The 19,825-nt window shown below is 37.2% G+C and overlaps 2 protein-coding genes across 3 annotated transcripts in view; one reads left to right on the top strand and one right to left on the bottom strand.

Moving 5' to 3' along the window:
• The first annotated feature begins 859 nt into the window (after positions 1 to 859).
• LOC115211888 (DNA repair protein RAD51 homolog 1) lies at positions 860 to 18,785 on the top strand. The gene is made up of 10 exons (XM_029780635.2): positions 860 to 1,026; positions 5,087 to 5,179; positions 7,538 to 7,675; positions 10,091 to 10,208; positions 11,623 to 11,714; positions 13,498 to 13,592; positions 15,093 to 15,206; positions 16,801 to 16,930; positions 18,316 to 18,437; positions 18,546 to 18,785. Exons 2-10 carry the CDS (start codon positions 5,093 to 5,095, stop codon positions 18,667 to 18,669), a joined length of 1,020 nt encoding a protein of 339 aa, XP_029636495.1. The 5' UTR covers positions 860 to 1,026; positions 5,087 to 5,092; the 3' UTR covers positions 18,670 to 18,785.
• LOC115211874 (DNA polymerase alpha subunit B-like) overlaps positions 4,220 to 19,825 on the bottom strand; it is a 48,663-nt gene continuing 33,057 nt past the window's right edge. The window contains exons 18-19 of one of the 2 annotated variants that reach the window (XM_036504385.1): positions 8,536 to 8,538; positions 4,220 to 4,233 (exon numbers count right to left, since the gene is read on the bottom strand). Coding sequence is in view for 1 of the 2 variants with exons in the window: in XM_029780615.2 (XP_029636475.1) it covers positions 19,052 to 19,201 (150 nt within the window). In the remaining variant the exon portion in view is untranslated. Of the gene's footprint in view, positions 4,234 to 8,535; positions 8,539 to 18,785; positions 19,202 to 19,825 lie in introns of those variants that run through there. The other variant, XM_029780615.2, reaches the window with a different exon arrangement.

Genomic DNA, 19,825 nt, shown 5'->3' with positions numbered 1-19,825 from the left:
GGAATCAGAAGAAATTTTTGAAAAAAAAAAAGAAAAACGGAAGGGGGGAGGGGTGTAAACGCTTTACCGCCACCAAAAAAACTTCCATTCTCTCTGTTTTTCTGACTAATTACAATAATGATTCAGCTTGAATTTAGAGCATCATTTTCAGTTTAAATGATTGTTAAAAGTAAAAAAAAGATGTTTTAAACTCAAGGATCGCCCTCACTAGAATATTTCTATCTGCCATTGTATCATAGAATTCAATAGGCAGTGCTTCATATCCTCAGAAACAAAGTGAGGAAATCACTGGCGTATGGAATATATAATCTTACATAATTCATTTTTCCATCAGTCTAAGGTGTGGCTGTGCCCATAGCCGTTTTTAGTTTATCTTCAGCTGAATTTTAGGGAAAAACATTGTCCCAGGAAGATATTTCTCTTCACAAGAACTAGCATATCCCAAATCATGATTCTTAAAAAAAAAAAATTGTGTTGCTGATAAGAAAACGTGTAAGTTCCCCAAATAACAGCAAATATAATCAGTTGTGACATTATGTCTGTCATAAACAGTTAACACCTGGACTTTCGTATAAGCACAACGCAAAATAAGCAGAAACGCAAAGTATGAAATATACAACTAGAAAATTTTAGCTCTTATTTGAAAATCCGTCAGAAAACTTAACAGGAAAGAAAATATCAATTATGTTTCATTAGTTGACATTTTTTTAAACAAAATAACTTTCGTCTCATTTAAAAGTTATGGCAATTGAAATTAAATGCGTGGGATTTTAGTTGAAAAGATATTTTCTCTCATAATTTTTATTTGATTGCATATATTTATTCACATGTATACAATTTATTCCTATCAAACAATTTAGAAAACAAGAAATCTTGTACAATTCTTTCAGTCCCATGAAACATCCGAAACTAAAACCGACAGCTCTGCACGAAGTGTATTGGCGGGATATCCAACTAACTCAGTCTGTGATACTTTCTCCTTTCTAATATCTCTTCTACATTTGTCATTCTCCGACATATTCTCAGGTAATAACATTTGCTCTATAATTGTACTTTTGAACCTGTTTTTATTCGCAGAAACATACGTTAAATGACTCGCCAGGCTCAAACTTAATCTATGTGTTTATATTTACATAACAACTCCGCTTTCCCTTACACCCATCATATATATATATTACAACTGTTTATATCGTTCACACACACTTTCCTATTAGTTACATCTGATTAAATATTAAGAAATACATAAAAAATAAAAGATTAATGATTTATTAGTTTGTGTCCGTTTCATGAGACAGGCGTAATCTGATCGGCGGACTTTCGGAAAGCTATCAATTCTTCATAGGAAAGGAAAAAAAGGAGGTTGTTTCTTTCCATGAAAGAACTTTGTCCAAAAGAAACAAAATCATTTTTTGTTTTACATTATTGCACGCCTCTCAAATCCGTACCGTTTTCTGTCAATTTCTTTCTATTAAATGTCTTAAAAGACAAGTAAGAAGGATACTTTGAGAACAGGGTAAAGAAGGGATTCTGAGTACTCTGATTTCCGCTGTACAATGAAATGGGTGTATATAATAAATATATTTGTCTTGCGACTGTCTGAGGGAAGAATTTCACTGACTTTAATTCTAGATACAATTGACCTTTTTTAACAATAAAAATTTTGAAGATTTAAGGTTACGTGCATCATAATAGGCAGTATCTAGAGATCGTTGGCTGGAGTTAACAGATCGTTGATTTATGCTAACTTCAGAAACAATAATCTAATATTGTTTTTCTACGTGGTCACTCAACCTACAAGGGAAACGACCAAATTTCCCTCAAATCCTATCATCTTAATAAATATTCTTTGAAATACGGGATGGTCACAGCGGGAATGCTTTGGATCAAATATCTTCTTCGAACAGAGCTGACCTACAACTAAAAAGCAACAACACGGGAATATACTGGTTGGGTGCAGTGTTAACTGGAAACTGGGACACAACAGAATCAGAACTTTTGTTAAATATATTTACACGCTTACAAACTCAGCACTGGTTGATAGTTGCACTAATACGCACACAGTCACACTTTTTACATATGTACATACTCAAACTAGTTAAAAGTAAACCTCTGTCGCTTTCGACCATAATTTGCAAGGTAAGGGGCACCAAACTGTAGTTATGTCAAGCTGAATCTGCATGAAGAATTACGTTCAAGCGTTCTGTCAAATACTTAACCTCTTATATTATATTTATATGAGTAGGCAGTTCAACAGATTGAATAAATAGAATAATTTCTATTTATTCAATCTGTTGAACTGCCTACTCATATAAATATAATATAAGAGGTTAAGTATTTGACAGAACGCTTGAACGTAATTCTTCATGCAGATTTAGCTTGACATAACTACAGTTTGGTGCCCCTTACCTTGCAAATTTGTTTTTTCATAACTTCATGAAAAATTCCTATATTTTAATAAAATTTTAGCAAAGTGGGCGTAACTTCGGTATAGGTACCTGAAGTACCGGATACATTTCAAGAAAGTGTTTTTTATATATATATGGGGGGGGGGGTTCTGTTATCTTCATAAATGTAAACAAAGCCACTTACGGTACGTATACCGAAGGATCACCACAAAGTGTTTTGGGGGGCATAGATTACGATTATTTCTTTTACTTGTTTCAGTCGTTTGACTGCGGCCATGCTGGAGCACCACATTATGATAGCATTTTTTTTTTAAACTAGGGAGGAGTTTTGAACCCTTTCCCTTGATCCTCCTGAACTTGTTTCTTAACTTTTTTAAGTGAAATTTTACAGGAATATATTTTTCAAGAATGTATATTACGTGATGCTGATATTGCAAACAAATGTGGAAAAATAAAAACTTCGAAGACTCTAAACTTTCGGAAAATGGTGGAAACAAAGTCGTGGGTGTGGAAAGAATGATCTGACATTCCCTCCACCCACACACACACACTACTTTTTCTTTAAATTTCATCAACCTAATCGTTAGCTACATCATGGAAAACATATCTGAAAAATTTCATTATAAGATATTCATAAGGGCCAAACCCAAAATCTATCAAATTTCTCAAATCACTATCTCAATTAGTTTATGGCACTGGTTGGAAGATCATTGAAGACATAAGCAATATAATACTCTGGAGAGTTGGAGAGTAATATAAGACATCAGACTGTTGCCACTTTTCAGATACTAGAATAGCATCGTCATAATCGTTTAATGTCCTCCTATGCTGGCCAGGTGGAAGCCTGCACCATTCTTCTGTGTCTGTTTTGACACAGTTTTTTTGGCTGGATGCCCTTCCTAATACCATCCACCCCACAGAGTGGGCTGATAGTTTTTTTATGTGGCACCAGCACAGGCAAAGTTAATTTTGGCATGGTTTTACAGCTGGATGCCCTTCCAAATGCCAACCACTTTACAATGTGCACTGGATGCTTTTTAAGTGACACCAGCCACATGGCAGGGTCACCAAGTAACTTTGCAAGACAAGGAATCTTTGAGAGGGGCGGGAGGCATTGGAGGGGGTGATCTTGTGACAGAGAGATAGAAACAGGTGTCTTGTTGTAGAGGGGTACATGGTTACCCAGCCAGAGAAAGAGAGTAGCTGTGTGGTAAGTAGCTTGCTTACCAACCACATGGTTTCGGGTTCAGTCCCACCGCGTGGCACTTTGGACAAGTGTCTTCTACTATAGCCTCGGGCCGACCAAAGCCTTGTGAGTGGATTTGGTAGATGGAAACTGAAAAGAGGCCTGTCATATATATGTGTGTGTGTATGTATATGTTTATGTGTCTGTGTTTGTCCCCCCAACATCACTTGACAACCGTTGGTGGTGTGGTTACATCCCCGTAACATAGCGGTTCAGCAAGAGACCGATAGAATAAGTACTAGGCTTACAAAGAATAAGTCCTAGGGTCGCTTTGCTCAACCAAAGGTGGTGCTCCAGCATGGCTGCAGTCAAATGACTGAAACAAATAAAAGAAAAGGAAAAGGAAAAATATAGAGGGCAGGAAGAGGTATGTTGCTGTAAAGGAGATACAGCCAGTTAAAGAGTGCAAGAAGAGATATGTTTGACCTTGTTTTGCATAGAATTGAAAGCAAATCTTTATTTGTTTCTTTTGTACAAATGTTGAACATCTTTAACCCTTAGCATTCAAGCTGACCATATCCTGCCAAAACATTCTATCTGTTTTATGTTCAAACTGGCCAGATCCAGCCTCTTCCATCTACCCTATAAATTTCATTCTAAAAATAAATAATCACATCAGAACAATATAAGTAAATAAGCATTACATTTGACAGAGTAATCTGAATGCTAGAGGATTAAGATCAATTTAATACAATGATATCTCTTTTTTTTTTTCACTTGTCTTGGTTCTAAGCAAGTCACAGATACTGAGTAACAGGGAACAAAGGAGAATGGCTTTCAGATCAAGTTTTGTGTCTTGTGTAAAAGAATTAATTTGTTCATCTCATAATTGCAGTTATATGTAATAATCACATAACTACTGTCACTGATATTTCTGTGTAACATCAATAGGGAATTTGTCACATTCTTATAAACTATATGCTTTGTTTTGAGGAGAGACTGGTAATCTCAGAAATATGTTTACAGTATTGGCTGGCAGCTGACTTGGCAGACACCCATAAAATTATTAACCATCTTACCAGCAATAACTATGAGCACCTTTTCAAACTCCACCTGTCTAATACTCGTGGACATGTTTACAAAGTTGAAGACAGCACAGCTCCCATGACTTTCGGAAACATTTTTTCATGCTAAGAGTTGCTGAAGTATGGCACAAACTGCCGGCATCAGTTGTTAGTTGTCAGAGCACTGCATCCTTCAAAACTTCCATGCTTCCTGAGATTCGCCAACACTACACCTGATTTTCTCCCCTCCATACACACGCAAGCATGTATCTGATTCATACACTGTTCATTTTCCAGACATTTGTACATTACTGCATATGCTTTATACGCACTTTTGACAAGTTGTGGTGCACCTGAGCACTGTATACAATAATTTCATTATATATTATATATATCTGTGTTATAATTGTAATGTGTTTTTTTGTCTTTAGTTGAAAATGTCTGCTCAAGCTGAGAGTGTTGGTGAAATATCAGAAGATGCCATTGAAGAAGCATTTGGTCCTCTTCCATTGTCAAAATTGGAGGTAGTTCTTTTCTCATCTACATTTTGTCTATTGCTCCTTCAACAATCTTTTGGTTTGTTTGCTCTTACACCTGTTTTTCCATGCTAGAATATGTTAAACGAATATAATATTGTGGTATTGTATTACAGCCTGGACTCCTTCCTATTGCTAACTGCTAAACCTCACTTGTTTTTCAAGTAAAGAATTTATATGTGAAAATACACATATATAGAAACATTATTATTTCTAAATCTCTCAATAAGAGACATTCAGTAACAGTACTTTAAAGATTATTTGTCAGTATAATATCCCGGTGGGGATGAATGCTAATGTTGTTTGGGGTTAAACAACAGCAGCATTCATCCCAACCAGGACTGCCATAGTATATTGGCAAATAATCTTTACTTGACTTTATTTATATATATATATCAATAATAAGGTGATTGTTTCTTATCAGGAACAAAATGTTTAATAGGACTACTATAGAAGTGCTCAATTAAATGAGACAAATATATTAAACTATGGTTGCAGAACAAACAAATATAAGGTCATCCACATAACATTTCATTTCTCGAACATTTAATCACATAATGCTTTTTCTTTCACATAGAATATACATGCATAAAATCACGGAAGATGAAACACAACTCATCAATACAAGCATATAAGAAAAATGTGTGAATACAGTCCATCGCAGTTAAAAGTTAATGATTAATACTTTAGCGACTAAAAAAATATATATTTTAACATTACAACATCTAGAATAATTAATACATAAAAATATAAAGAAATATATAAATATATAGATATATAAAAAGATATAAAAATACATATATATAGGAAACATATAAATAAATAATATATAAGGTAAGATAAAAGTTCATCGTTTAGAAATTTTTTCGATTAAAAATTACTTTTCAAGATAAGGGAAACCTATTGTTAAAAGCCAGTGTCCAAGCAAAAAAGAAGAAACCATATTTACATTCCCTATGGCCATTTCAGGGGTTCATCACCGTATTTAATGCACGAGGGTGCATCACGATAATTACTCCTTCAGGGGAAAAAATAAGGAAACACGCATCACGTACCAGGGCGAGACCTCCTTAACCAAACCTATATATATATATATATATATATATACACACACACATGCAAAGAAGAAGCACATTCTAAATGTTAGAGCAGTAATGTATTTATAGGAAGTTATGACCAGTCATAAAATGACCAATGGTTTTGCATCTATAAGGCTAAATGCTTTATAGCTGCAAAACCAGTGGTCACTCTATCACCAGCCATATAAGTAACTTCCTATAAAAAAAATATATATATTATATATGGCAGTCTTCTATCAGTTTCCATCTACCATATGTGCTCACAAGGCTTTGATCATCCAAGGACAATCACAGAAGATACTTGCCCTGGAGGCCATGCAGTGGGACTGAACCTGAAACTACATGGCTGGGCAGCAGACTTCTTAAACACACTGCCATGCCTGGCTTCCTGCCCCAGTGTTCACCTCTTCAATATAAAGGTTGATGATTGACTGAATTGTTTAACTTGAGAACTGTTAAGGGTACGCATGTTTGTGGAGTGCTCAGCCACTTGCATATTAATTTCACAAGTAAGCTGTTCCATTGTTCGGATCAACTGGAACCCTCATTGTCTTAACTGACGGAGTGCCAGTTTTAGTTTATATATATATATATAGGCGTAGGAGTGGCTGTGTGGTATGTAGCTTGCTTACCAACCACATGGTTCCGGATTCAGTCCCATTGCGTGGCTTCTACTATAGACTTGGGCCAACCAAAGCCTTGTGAGTGGATTTGGTAGACAGAAACTGAAAGAAGCCTATTGTATATATGTACATGTATGTATATGTTTGTGTGTCTGTGTTTGTCCCCCCAATATTGCTTGACAACCGATGCTGGTGTGTTTACGTCCCCCGTAACTTAGCGGTTCGGCAAAAGTGACCGATAGAATAAGTACTAGGCTTACAAAGAATAAGTCCTGGGGTCGATTTGCTTGACTAAAGGCAGTGCTCTAGCATGGCCACAGTCAAATGACTGAAACAAGTAAAAGAATAATATATATTTATATTGGCTTGTTTCAGTTTATGTCTATCAAATCCACTGCCCAGTGGAACTAAACTCAAGACTACATGTTCAAGAAGCAAGCTTCTAAACCACTAAGCCACACCTGTGCCCCCCCCCCCAAAAAAAAAGATAAGGAGATCAGTTTTAATATGCTTTTGATCCTAGGTCATCTTGATCAAAGCTAACCCAGAAAAAACATGAGTACTTTTAAGAATTTTATTCTTTCAACTCTTGTGTTTTTCCTAATATTTCTCTAACAATGCCTACTTTGTTGTTTGTATGTCAGGGCCAAGGTATCAGTGCCAATGACTGTAAGAAACTGGAAGAAGCTGGCTTTTATACAGTTGAGTCAGTAGCATTTGCTCCTAAGAAAAGTTTTCTGAACATCAAAGGAATTAGTGAAGCAAAAGCAGACAAAATATTGGTAAGTATAGCAAGATTATGTCAATGAATTGACATTTAAATTCACCATTTTATTATTTCCTTCAAAATGTCTTTCTTTTAATGTATTGAAAAAAAACAACTTATTTATAAAATGTAAATTACAAACAGAATAGGAAAGATTGATATAAAAGCCAAACTTGTCTTCAGTTTGTTTTTTTGTGCTTATCTTCTCCTATAGCTGTGAGTATTGGATTATGACTGAAAGGGTCATCATCATCATCATCATCTTCGTTTAACGTCCGCTTTCCATGCTGGCATGGGTTGGACGATTTGACTGAGGACTGGCGAACCAGATGGCTGCACCAGACTCCAATCTGATCTGGCTGAGTTTCTGCAGCTGGATGCCCTTCCTAACGCCAATGGGTAAATTGGATAAAAGCAGCAGAAATAGAGTTCCTCCAGAGGATCTCCAGAGTAACATTACACGACAGGGTCATAGCTCAGAGATAGGGAGTCTCTCCAGTTTGAATACCTATTTCTCCACATTGAGTAGTTGCAGCTCCAATCCTGCAGACATGTGAATAGAATACCACAGGAAAGGATCACAAGATGAATTCACCTCAGCCGGAGACCTAGGAGTAGACCATGAGTGAAATGGTCGGATGATATCAATAGTCTCAGTTGGTCATACTTAGGAATCCAGTAGGAAAGTTTGATGACGGATTCTTTTGTCATAGGACCCTATGATGAAGGTGTCTGAAGACTCTGTGCCTCTTCCAAGAACAGTGGACAGCAAAATGGATGGATAAAACATTGAAATTGAGTGATGGGTATTCTCCCTACCTCCTCAATATAATTTATAGTTTATGTATTATGAAGGTGGCATGAGAGCAGAATCACACACTGGGTAAAATGCTTAGCAGCATTTTGTCCATTTCTGTGTTCTGAGATGAAATTCCAGAGGTCGACTTTGCTTTTCATACTTTCACGATCAATAAAATAGGCGCAGGAGTGGCTGTGTAGTAAGTAGCTTGCTAACCAACCACATGGTTCTGGATTCAGTCCCACTGCGTGGCATCTTGGGCAAGTGTCTTCTGCTATAGCCCCGGGCCAACCAATGCCTTGTGAGTGGATTTGGTAGACAGAAACTGAAAGAAGCCTGTCGTATATATATATATATATATATATGTATGTTTGTGTGTCTGTGTTTGTCCCCCTAGCATTGCTTGACAACCGATGCTGGTGTGTTTACGTCCCCGTCACTTAGCGGTTCGGCAAAAGAGACCAATAGAATAAGTACTGGGCTTGCAAAGAATAAGTCCCGGGGTCGATTTGCTCGACTAAAGGCGGTGCTCCAGCATGGCCACAGTCAAATGACTGAAACATGTAAAAGAGTAAAGAGTACCAGTTCAACACTTGGGTCAGTGCAACCAATTTAATCCCTCGCCTGAAATTGCTGGCCTTGTGCTTAAATTTGAAACCAGTATTTTATGTGTTATATAGATTATTGCTTCTCTGAAGACTTGATTTTAACCTATTCTCTTGAGACTTGATTTCTCTCTTTCTAAATCTAGTTTTCATCTGACTAGATTTAAAGAGATTTTGATATAAGTTTTTAAAATTCTTACACTATTTGTCAATAACACCCACCTCCACCCTGTCCAAGTAAGACTGTTTTTTTTGTCTGTAGGCATATGCAATCAGAACTGTTATTAAGGAAATGATTTATAATAGCTCTTATTAATTCAAATATATTGAAGTCAATAGAATAATCATTCGTAATTGTTAAATACAACTTGTTCAAACTTAATATTTTTCCTTAGACATTTGTAGTGTGACATGTTAGCACTATTTTGTTGTGGTAGCAAAGCACAGTCTATGCCCAAAACATCCAATCACTGCTGGCTGCAGAAGGATACACGTGACCCAGCAGTGAAGCATGAGTTTTGAAAAAAAAATCAGTTCCTGAGAAGACTCTGAGATGAAAACACATGAGTTCCTCGTCCAGATGACAAATCATTGCTGAATTAACATTGATCAGAAAACAGAATTCACACAACTAAGGGATTTCTACCTCGCCTTCATTACCACTTCAAACCCATGAGATATTTTAGATTTGCTGCCAAGTCCAGAGCTAACAGTCTGGATGTGTATTAAGGAATGGATTTTTGTCTTGCTACGTCCTCTTGCCGTGAAAACTTGTCTCCGTGGTACCTGTTCATTCTCATTTGATCAAGGAATAAATTCTTATATTTGTTAACCAAAAAATATTCCCTTCTGGTATTTATCGTGACCTTCATACAAAACATATATTTAAATGTTTCAAGCCTTCTGACATGCACACATCCAAATATCCTTCCTATACTATTAATTTTCTCTTGTTGCATTAACTCATTAATTACATCCTCTTGTTACACATTTAAATTCTAAAACTTATTTTGATTTCTTTTTTTAGACTGAAGCTACTAAACTTGTCCCGATGGGTTTCACAACAGCCACAGAGTTTCACCAGAAGCGCTCAGAAATTATCCAAGTAACCACTGGTTCCAAAGAACTGGATAAATTATTGCAAGGTTACACTAATTTTTATAATTCTGTTAACATGTTATCATCATCATCATTTTACTGTCCACTTTTCATTGCTTGCTTGGATCAGAAGGAATCCATTGAGACAGATTTTCTAAGGCCAGATGCCCTTCCTGTTGCTACCCTCTTTTGTTTTCAAGTAAGGCAATACCCCCTCATAACCAGGCATATTTTCATAATGAACAACACCACTCACCACTTGTATGATGGTGGTGCTTGTTTACAACCATTGCCAAGACAAGGAGACACATTGTAGAAATCACTTGCCTGAAGTGTCACACAGTGGGAATGAACCCAAAACTATATAGTTGGGAAGCAAACTTCTTAACCACCCAGCCATGTGCCTATAACTTCATATTTACTATCTTGCATAGATACTATTTAAAGTGAATGTTGCCCTTGTTAAAACTATATTTCTATATGTTTTCTTTCTCTTTTTTTTTTTGTTTTGTAAATTAGATTTTAACTGTTTAACTAATGAATGAAGATTTACTCAATATTATTATTCAATTAGTTATATAAATGTGTTGGGTGATCTCAGTAGCAATTACACAGATTTGTTTTCCATGCTGGTGCCACGTAAATGACTCCCAGTACGCTCTCTAGAGTGGTTTGCATTAGGAAGCTGCAGAAACTAAACCCAAAAGGAATGGAACCTGGTGCAGCTCTCTGGCTTGCCAGTATGGGAAACAGACGTTAAACCATGATGATGACAACAACAAGGAGAAAGATGCATGGACATTACCTAATTTCTGCAGCCAGCTCAACATCACATATAGGACTAGGGACGGATTGTTCTTTTCCCCTTTTTCCTTTTTTTTTTTTGAAAATGTACATTTTATAATGCTATCAAATACAGTAGCTAATGTACTTTTTTCTTTTCAATACTAATCTGTCTGAGACTATCTCTTGTTCAATTACACAAAATACACATTCATGTTTAAATTTAAACCTTTCGTTATAATTTTAAGCCCAAATCATCATCATTACCAAGCATCCATTTTCCATGCTGGCATGGATTGGATGGTTTGACCAGAGCTGGCAAGACCAGGAGCTGCACCAATGTCCCATAGTTTGTTTTGGCCATTTCGTACAGCTGGATGCCCCTCCTAATGCCAACCACATCACATAGTATAGTGGGTGCTTTTTATGCAGCACAACACCAGTGTTTAACCTTTCGTTGAATTATATTCCAAATACTTACTTAATAATGATGGTTAGTTATTTTACTAAATACCTTCAGTCTTAATTTTTATTTTTTTAGAATTCACTGAAACTAATTCATGAAGTATTTCATTAGTTCATTAGAAAGTAAAATGTACTCTATCGATTTCTAGTTGTGACTATATATTTCTGACACTTCATGGGTTTTTGTTTTTTTTCTTTTTTCTGGTTCTTAAGGTGGTATTGAAACTGGATCCATCACAGAAATTTTTGGTGAGTTCCGTACAGGGAAAACCCAGCTGTGTCACACATTAGCTGTCACATGTCAAGTAAGTAAATGATATTAACTAATGCTTTTGGAAATTTTTGTCATGGGGAAAAGTGATGGGGGATTGTTCACATCTTCTTCAAATGATGTGGGTAAAGTAGTATTGGACATGTTGTATATTTCTGTTTTAGATACAACCAAACAAATTCTGGATTCTATTGTATATCACGGTGAGTGAAGTGGGTAGGCAGATATCATCGTTTTTATAGCCAGTTATTGAAGTAATTTTTCTGCTGGATGCTCTTTCTGTCACCAACCCTTACTAATTTGAAAGTAGTGCTTTTGCTGATCTTCACACATGAAAAATAACAAAGTTATAAAAACAAGAGGACCTTTGTTTATTGGGGAATGTAGACATCACTGCTTTGAGATCTTTTATCTTTTACTTGTTTCAGTCATTGGACGGCAGCCATGCTGGGGCATTACCATGAAGAATTTTTAGTCAAATGAATCGACCCCTGTACTTATTTTCTTTCTTTAAGCTAGGTACTTATTCTATCAGTATGTGAAAATTGTGGGGCAGAACAGATGATTGGGGATTGGAGTCAAACTCAGTGGACGTCAGTTTGTGGAAATGAAAGAAAGGAAACAGTGGATCAAGAAAGAGGAGGTAATGAGGGACAGTAGAAGGGATACAATGTGAAGTATAGAGGCACCCAAGTAAGTAGTACCACAGTTAGGAGATTGATGAAGAGTTGAGTGTTAGAAGATCAGTTGTGAGGGAAGGCTTGGCAGACCTCAGTGTTGTTAAAATGGATGTGTCCTCTCAAGCACAGTCTATCCCCATTATCTCTTCCGGGAAATGTTGACAGTGTGACGCCTCTTTGTGCAATTGAGATCTTGTTTCAGAGCACTTCATCAGTGTTGGATGGCTGTTGACTCTCCTGAGTTATCCGCCCTTATTCACAAGTTTTTAAACATTTTTACCTGCAAAATGTCTTCTAATTACCTTCCTTAACAAGCAAACTCAGCAGAATTGTTGTGCACAGGTTGTACTGGCTTACCCTCGTAGCAGATCTCTAACCTGACACATTTTTAATTAGTCTTTGTCAGTGTTAACTCGTATCCAAATTGTAGATCTGTAGCCTCTTCATCTGGATAAATACACCCTGGTTTTTGTATACTTAAGGCACTGGTACCCTTCACATTTTTAATGTAATGCATAGTAAATCCACCCAACTCATGACAGCATAGAAAAGCAGACATTAAATAATGATATGTCATCAATGTTTTTGCTTTTTCACATTAATTGAGCCAGCAATAAAAGAAAAAGTGCTTGTATTGTGGCCATTACTTTTATGTCCACCAACTCTCATCATCATCATCGTTTAATGTCCGTTTTCCATGCTAGCATGGGTTGGACGGTTCACCTAGGGTCTGGGAAGCCAGAAGGCTGCACCAGGCTCCAGTCTGATCTGGCAGTCTTTCTACAGCTGGATGCCCTTCCTAATGCCAACCACTCCGTGAGTGTAGTGGGTGCTTTTTATGTGTCACTGGCACGGGCCAGAGGAGGCTGGCAAACAGCCATGATTGGTTGGTGCTTTTTACGTGTCACCAACACGGACTGCGGCACTGCCATCAGCCACGTTCAGATGATGCTTTTTACATGCCACCGGTATCTTAACTACAATTTCCATTTGATTTTTATTTTGATGATGTACTTGACTCAATAGGTCTCAAGCACAGCAGGTCACTATGATCCAAGGTGAGCACAGCAGACCGTCCTGCGAGCCATGAACTCTGTGTAGGTGAAAACATTAATTGACCATTTCTTCTATTGACAGCTACCTGTGGACATGGGTGGTGGTGAAGGAAAAGCTCTCTATGTTGATACAGAAGGAACATTCCGTCCTGAACGACTCCTGGCTGTAGCAGACAGGTAACTATTTATTCCTCCATTGCTGCTGGTTAATGGTGTCTTTTTAATGATGTAGCAAATATTTTGAGACTTGTTTTTACTCTTCAAAATTATTTGAAAATATAAAAAATATTTTTCTTGGAATATATTATGAAATGTAGTACAAGAAGAGTGGATAAGTTATTGAACTACCTACTTACAGGTTATGAATTTAAATCCAGTTTATGTTTCACTGGGTTTCTGTTTGGTCATTATGGGGGCAGACATAGCTATGTGGTTAAAAAGTTCCTTTCATTTACAATCATGTATTTTGGGGTTTAGGTGTATTGTGTGGCACTTTAAGGTTGTGACTTTCTCTACAGTCTCAGGCTGACCAAAACCTTGTAAGTGAAATTTGGTTGTTCATCATCATCATTTTAAGGTCTGATTTTCCATGCTTGCATGGTCAGATGGAATTTGTTTCGACAGATTTTCTATGGCCACATGAGCTTCCTGTTGCCACCCATAGAAACAGAAATTATGTGAGGCCTGTTCTTGTACATTTTAATAGTTACTTGGTTTAACACCACCACCTGTTCCTTGGGTACCTTTTGCAATTCATCAAGCTAGGTTTGAGGATAAACTCCCACTAATCTGGGAGCCTGGAAAATGGTTGTGGGTACTGCTTCCTCCATAAAAGTATCAGATGGTATGAATATTTATCTCTCATCTGGCTTAACACCATAAAACTGAAGCTAAAGATCAATATTTAGAAGCTGTTTATATTGTTGCGTGATTACATGACTTACCAGACTGTCAGATATTGTTATACATCACTGGTCACAATGCACTTTGCATTGTTTTCAGCTTTCAAATGATGCCACTTCACTGACTAGACAGTGAGGTTCAACAGTTCCCCTGATCAGAAGGCTAATCCATCACAGGGTTACCCATTTACAGTAGGATGGACTGGAGCAACATGAAATGAAGGGGTTTGCTCAAGAACACCATGCACTGCTTGGTCTGGGAATTGAACCCATGATCTAGTGATTGTGGGTGAAGCACCTAAGCCACTAGGTCACATACCCTCACTGTTTATATTGTAAAATGTATAAGTAAAAGAAGTGATTTTAAATTCTCAAACACAGGATAATTTTCAGGCTACATTATTAGCGTTATCCTGCATTTGAAAATTTAAAATCACTTCTTTAACTTTCTAAGACATCTCAACGCTTCTGAAGCAAACTTTGTTTGATTACGTTCATCGTAATTTGAATTTAAAATGTATAAATTTTCATTTAATTTGCTAAAAGAATTTACTATATTTGATGGCATGTAAGAAACACATTTTTACCAAAACAAATGTCCCAAGTCCTCTCTGTGAAGTCGGCCTTTCTATAAGTTTCAATGCACTAAAACCATTTTTCCTAAATAAGCCGAAATGGGATGTGTCTAATGTACTTCTTGCATCTTTTATGCCACCAACTATTGTATATTTCACTGAGATCCAAACAAACATGTCTGATTTTGTTGTTCATGCAGATACGGACTATCTGGTAGTGATGTTTTAGACAATGTTGCTTATGCTCGGGCATATAATAGTGACCACCAGACACAGTTGTTAGTTCAAGCTGCAGCCATGATGACAGAATCAAGGTCAGTTCTACAGTTTTTCTTCTATATTTTTGTTGTTGTTGTTATTCAGGTCACTGCTTCTTGGAATCTTGGGGTTAGTTGCATTATTTCTCTTGTCATTATCCTAGTTCATTAATTAGTGACTATCGCATTGACTTTAGTTTGTTGTTAGCATACACAAGCACTAAAATGTAGTCTTCAGGTGTTGTGTTATTGTTATGCCTGGGTTTGGCTCCATCAACTACTTTACAGGTGTCTAGAACACATGTAGTGAAGCACTGTTCTGTATGTTGTATACTGTAGAGATTAGTTAGTGTATGTCAGAATTGAACCACTACAATCTATGTTTTTTAGGATTGGCTATATCATTACTTTGTGGAGGCACATGGCCTAGTGGTTAGAGCAGTGGACTTGCAATCGAGGGATTGCAGGTTCGAATCTCAGACTGGGCGATGTGTGTGTTTATGAGCGAAACACCTAAGCTCTACGCGGCTTTGGCAGAAGGTAATGGCGAACTTCTGTTGAGTCTTTTGCCACAACTTTCTTTCACTCTTTCTTCCTGCATCTTGCAGCTCACCTGCAACAGACCGGCGTCTCGTCCAGGTGGGGAACCTATACGCCAAAGAAACCAAGAAACCGGTCCTTTGAGCCAGGTGTGGCTTGAGAAGGAACAAGCATATTCTATGAGCCATACCCAATAAGGCAGTATTCTGTTTGTTGTATACTGTACAAGTTAAATGTCAGTGTATATCAAGACAGAACAACAATTTCTTTTACGTTAATATTGAATGTAGCTATTCTGATAATATGGAAGTAGTTAGTAAGAAAATAAAGTGGAAGCGGTTTAGAGTGTTGTTGAGTCTTTTGACAACAAAGAGTATCGGTCTTTCTCCATATGGAAGTGAAACAATGAAGCATGTGTATGATGCATAATGCTATCTGCTAGTGAGACACATTTTGCTGGCTGTGTAATGTAAATTTGCATGAGAGAGCAGTTGGGGATAAAGACATCAACTCATGTATAAAGGACGAGTGCTGGGTAATAAAAGTGCCATGGATGATAACTATAGAACATGGAGATGGGAAGAACTGGTAGATTTCAGGGGTTTCACATATGGGACAAAAAGTTGATTGAAACAAATGCTGATGTGCTGTATAGCAGACTTCTAGATGTATCATCGTTTAGCGTCCGCTTTCCATGCTAGCATGGGTTGGACGGTTCAACTGGGGTATAGATATTAAAATGTTGATGGTGATTGTTAAATTTACATGCTATTCCTCACTATACAGAAACATTTTAGCCAGACAGAACTTTAATCACTGAACACGTCAACCTCACCATTTAGCATCCATTTTCCATACTGGCATAGCTTGGATGTTTCAAAAGAAGTGGCAAGCCAGTGGACAGTAACAAGTTCTGTTGTCCGCTTTTACATCGCTTCTATGGTTGGATGCCCTTCCTTATGACAACCACTTTACTGAATGTACTGGGTGCCTTCTTCTCATGGTACCATTATCAAGTAACTCGCAAAATAAGACAATGGATTTTATTATATCCAGAATCAGTTTTATCAGCTGAAATATTTATTATGTGTGATGCTCTTGTTATTTTCAGGTATGCTTTGTTGATAGTTGACAGTGCTACAGCACTTTACCGTACTGATTACAGTGGCCGAGGAGAATTATCCGCAAGACAGATGCATCTTGCTAGATTTCTCCGCACTTTACTACGTCTTGCTGATGAGGTCAGTTCAACTTTTTCTTTAACTGTATCCTACTTCATTTTTTCTATGCATGTTCAACATAACTAAAACCTATCAAGTCACTACAAATATTTAGTTTCACTATATCTGATAATCTCTTGAGGTAACATTACATAATCTGAATCCCAAAGGTTAAGTTGTCTTCTTTAGAGTTGGTGAATACTTCAGTTCCTTTCAGGTAAGATGCATATATATATATATATATATATATAAAGGAGAGAGCAAAGATCAATCTGAATTTGATGCAAGTTAAATTAGCAATCCTTCAGTTATTATGCCCATTTTCTGTTAAGGGCAGTGGTTCTCAACCGGGGTCCATATGACCCTTGGTGGAATCCATATCAGATTTTGTTGTTAAAGTTCATGCACATATGAAGCTTACTTCCCTACCACAGGGTTCCAGGTTCAATCCCACTGCATGGCACCTTAAGTAAGTGTCTTCTACTATAGCATCTGGCCAACCAACGCCTTGTAAGTGGATTTGGTAGGTGGAAACTGAAAGAAGCCCATCATGTGTATATATATATATATATAGTAATAACAATAATCCTTGGGTGGAATCTATAAACATTTAATGCATCATTATGCGTGTTTCCACAAATCACACATCCCTTAAGATCATAGGCCATATTCCTGGGATGATTACAGTATAGTCCATAATATCTGTGGGCATGGTGTTGATCACCTTCATGGACTCATTCTTTGCAGGCAATACAACATTAACGGTTGTTTTTTATCTCTTTTGACCAATGTTACGGTTGATTGACATAACTCAGCCTTTCTCACTGATCAAAAGGGATAAACAACCCTCTGTTAAACATCCATTAAGGAATTCCAACCACGATTTGTGGTTTGCTACCTCAACAGCTCCTTTATAGGATCCAGTGGCTAAAGACATCATCAAGAGGAACTACATCCAGTTTTGGCCCCTACTCCTTTAGCGTTTTCGACATGCCAGCCAGCCCCCCTCCCCCCCATTTTTGGAGGTGTCTTCAGCTCTGGCATTGAGTGTGCTTTTCCTTTCTCCTTTTTCTTTGGCCTTCATTCTTTGGTTTCCTTGATGCAGCATCAACGAATGTCATTTGGGTCATTGTTTGTGAGTAGAATTTGGTAGATGAAAGCTGTACAGAACCCTGTTACATATACGGCACTGAAAGATAAAAATGTAGATGTTGATTCTTTCAGATAAAATTAATAAACCTGTATTGTATTTGTTCTGCCCAAATTGTATAGACTGTTCCTTATCACTCACTGTTAGAAATGCAATAGCTTACTGAAAACCTCCAGATAACAATGTTGACCAAGTATGATGTAAATAAAATGTTCCCTTGTGACTGTCTTTTAATTTTATATTATCTTTGTTTTAGTTTGGTGTTGCTGTTGTTATTACCAACCAAGTAGTTGCCCAAGTTGATGGGGCTTCTATGTTTACATCAGATCCCAAAAAGCCTATTGGTGGCAATATTATTGCCCATGCTTCTACCACAAGGTAAAATCACTTCTACCAATAAGTTTTTCGTTTGCAACATCAGAGATTTTACTTCCCGGAAAAATACCTAAATTCTCAAAAAAAAAACCCTTTCTTTTTCCTTTCCAGGTTGTATCTCCGTAAGGGCCGTGGTGAAACCCGAATATGCAAGATCTATGACTCCCCTTGTTTGCCGGAAGCTGAGGCTATGTTTGCTATCAATGCTGATGGAATTGGTGATGCCAAAGATTGAGATTGTCTTTTACAATCTTCATCTTCTGTAAATTTTGTATATATATTTGTAAAACTAGGATCTGTTTAGGGTAGACAGGATTCTGGTTGAAATAAACAATAATTAAACTACAGAGATAAGGAATTGCTTTCATTTGTTTTATTCAGTTATAATAATAATAATTTCAAATTTTGGCACAAGGCCAGCAAATTTAGGGGCGTGGGAAAGGATGAAAGGCAAAGTCGACCTTGGTAGAAATTGAAATCATGTCGTCGAGTCGGAAAAAAGTCCGTGAAGCATTTTGTTCAGCACAGTGACAATTCTACAAGCTTGCCACCTTTCAATAATAATAATAATCTTTAATGTTTGTTTTTAAAATGAAATCCTTTTACATCTATTTTATTTACACTCGGATAATTTTGACGGCAGTGTCTGAAATAAGAGAACTTTTTTGATCATTGTTACTTCTGTGAATATTCATAAGAGCAAATGTTCCTCCAGCTTCTCGTTTGGTTAGATTCCCAGGATTGATACAGCAACAGTCATCCACATCCTACAAAGAAGAAAATATTAAAAGTTTCACTCAGTTATTTATCATTCATGGATCACAGTTCAATAAATTACAAAGGCACCTGACTTTGGGTCACCTGAAATGCTATGAGTATGAATCAGAGACTATCAGCTATTCCAACCCATCATCATTTGATGTCCATCTTCCAAACAGGCATTGATTGGTTAATTCAACAGGATCCAACAACCTGCAAGAATGCATCAAGCTCCAGTATCTGCTCTGGCATAGTTTCTACAGTTGGATCATCATCATTGTTTAACGTCCACTTTCCATGCTAGCATGGGTTGGATGATTTGACTGAGGACTGGCGAACCAGATGGCTGCACCAGGCTCCAATCTTGATCTGGCAGAGTTTCTACAGCTGGATGCCCTTCCTAACGCCAACCACTCCGAGATTGTAGTGGGTGCTTTTATGTGCCACCGGTACTAGCAACGGCCATGCTCAAATGGTGTTTTTTTTATGTGCCACCTGCACAGGAGCCAGTCCAGCATCACTGGCAACAACCTCACTCGAATGTTTTTTCATGTGCCACCAGCACAAGTGCCAGTAAGGTGACGCTGGTAAAGATCACACTCGAATGGTGCTTTTTACGTGCCACCGGCACA

The sequence above is a fragment of the Octopus sinensis genome, linkage group LG1 (genome assembly GCF_006345805.1).
Source record: "Octopus sinensis linkage group LG1, ASM634580v1, whole genome shotgun sequence".
Classification (NCBI taxonomy): Eukaryota; Metazoa; Mollusca; class Cephalopoda; order Octopoda; family Octopodidae; genus Octopus; species Octopus sinensis.
This window is presented reverse-complemented; position numbering and strand designations above follow the sequence as displayed.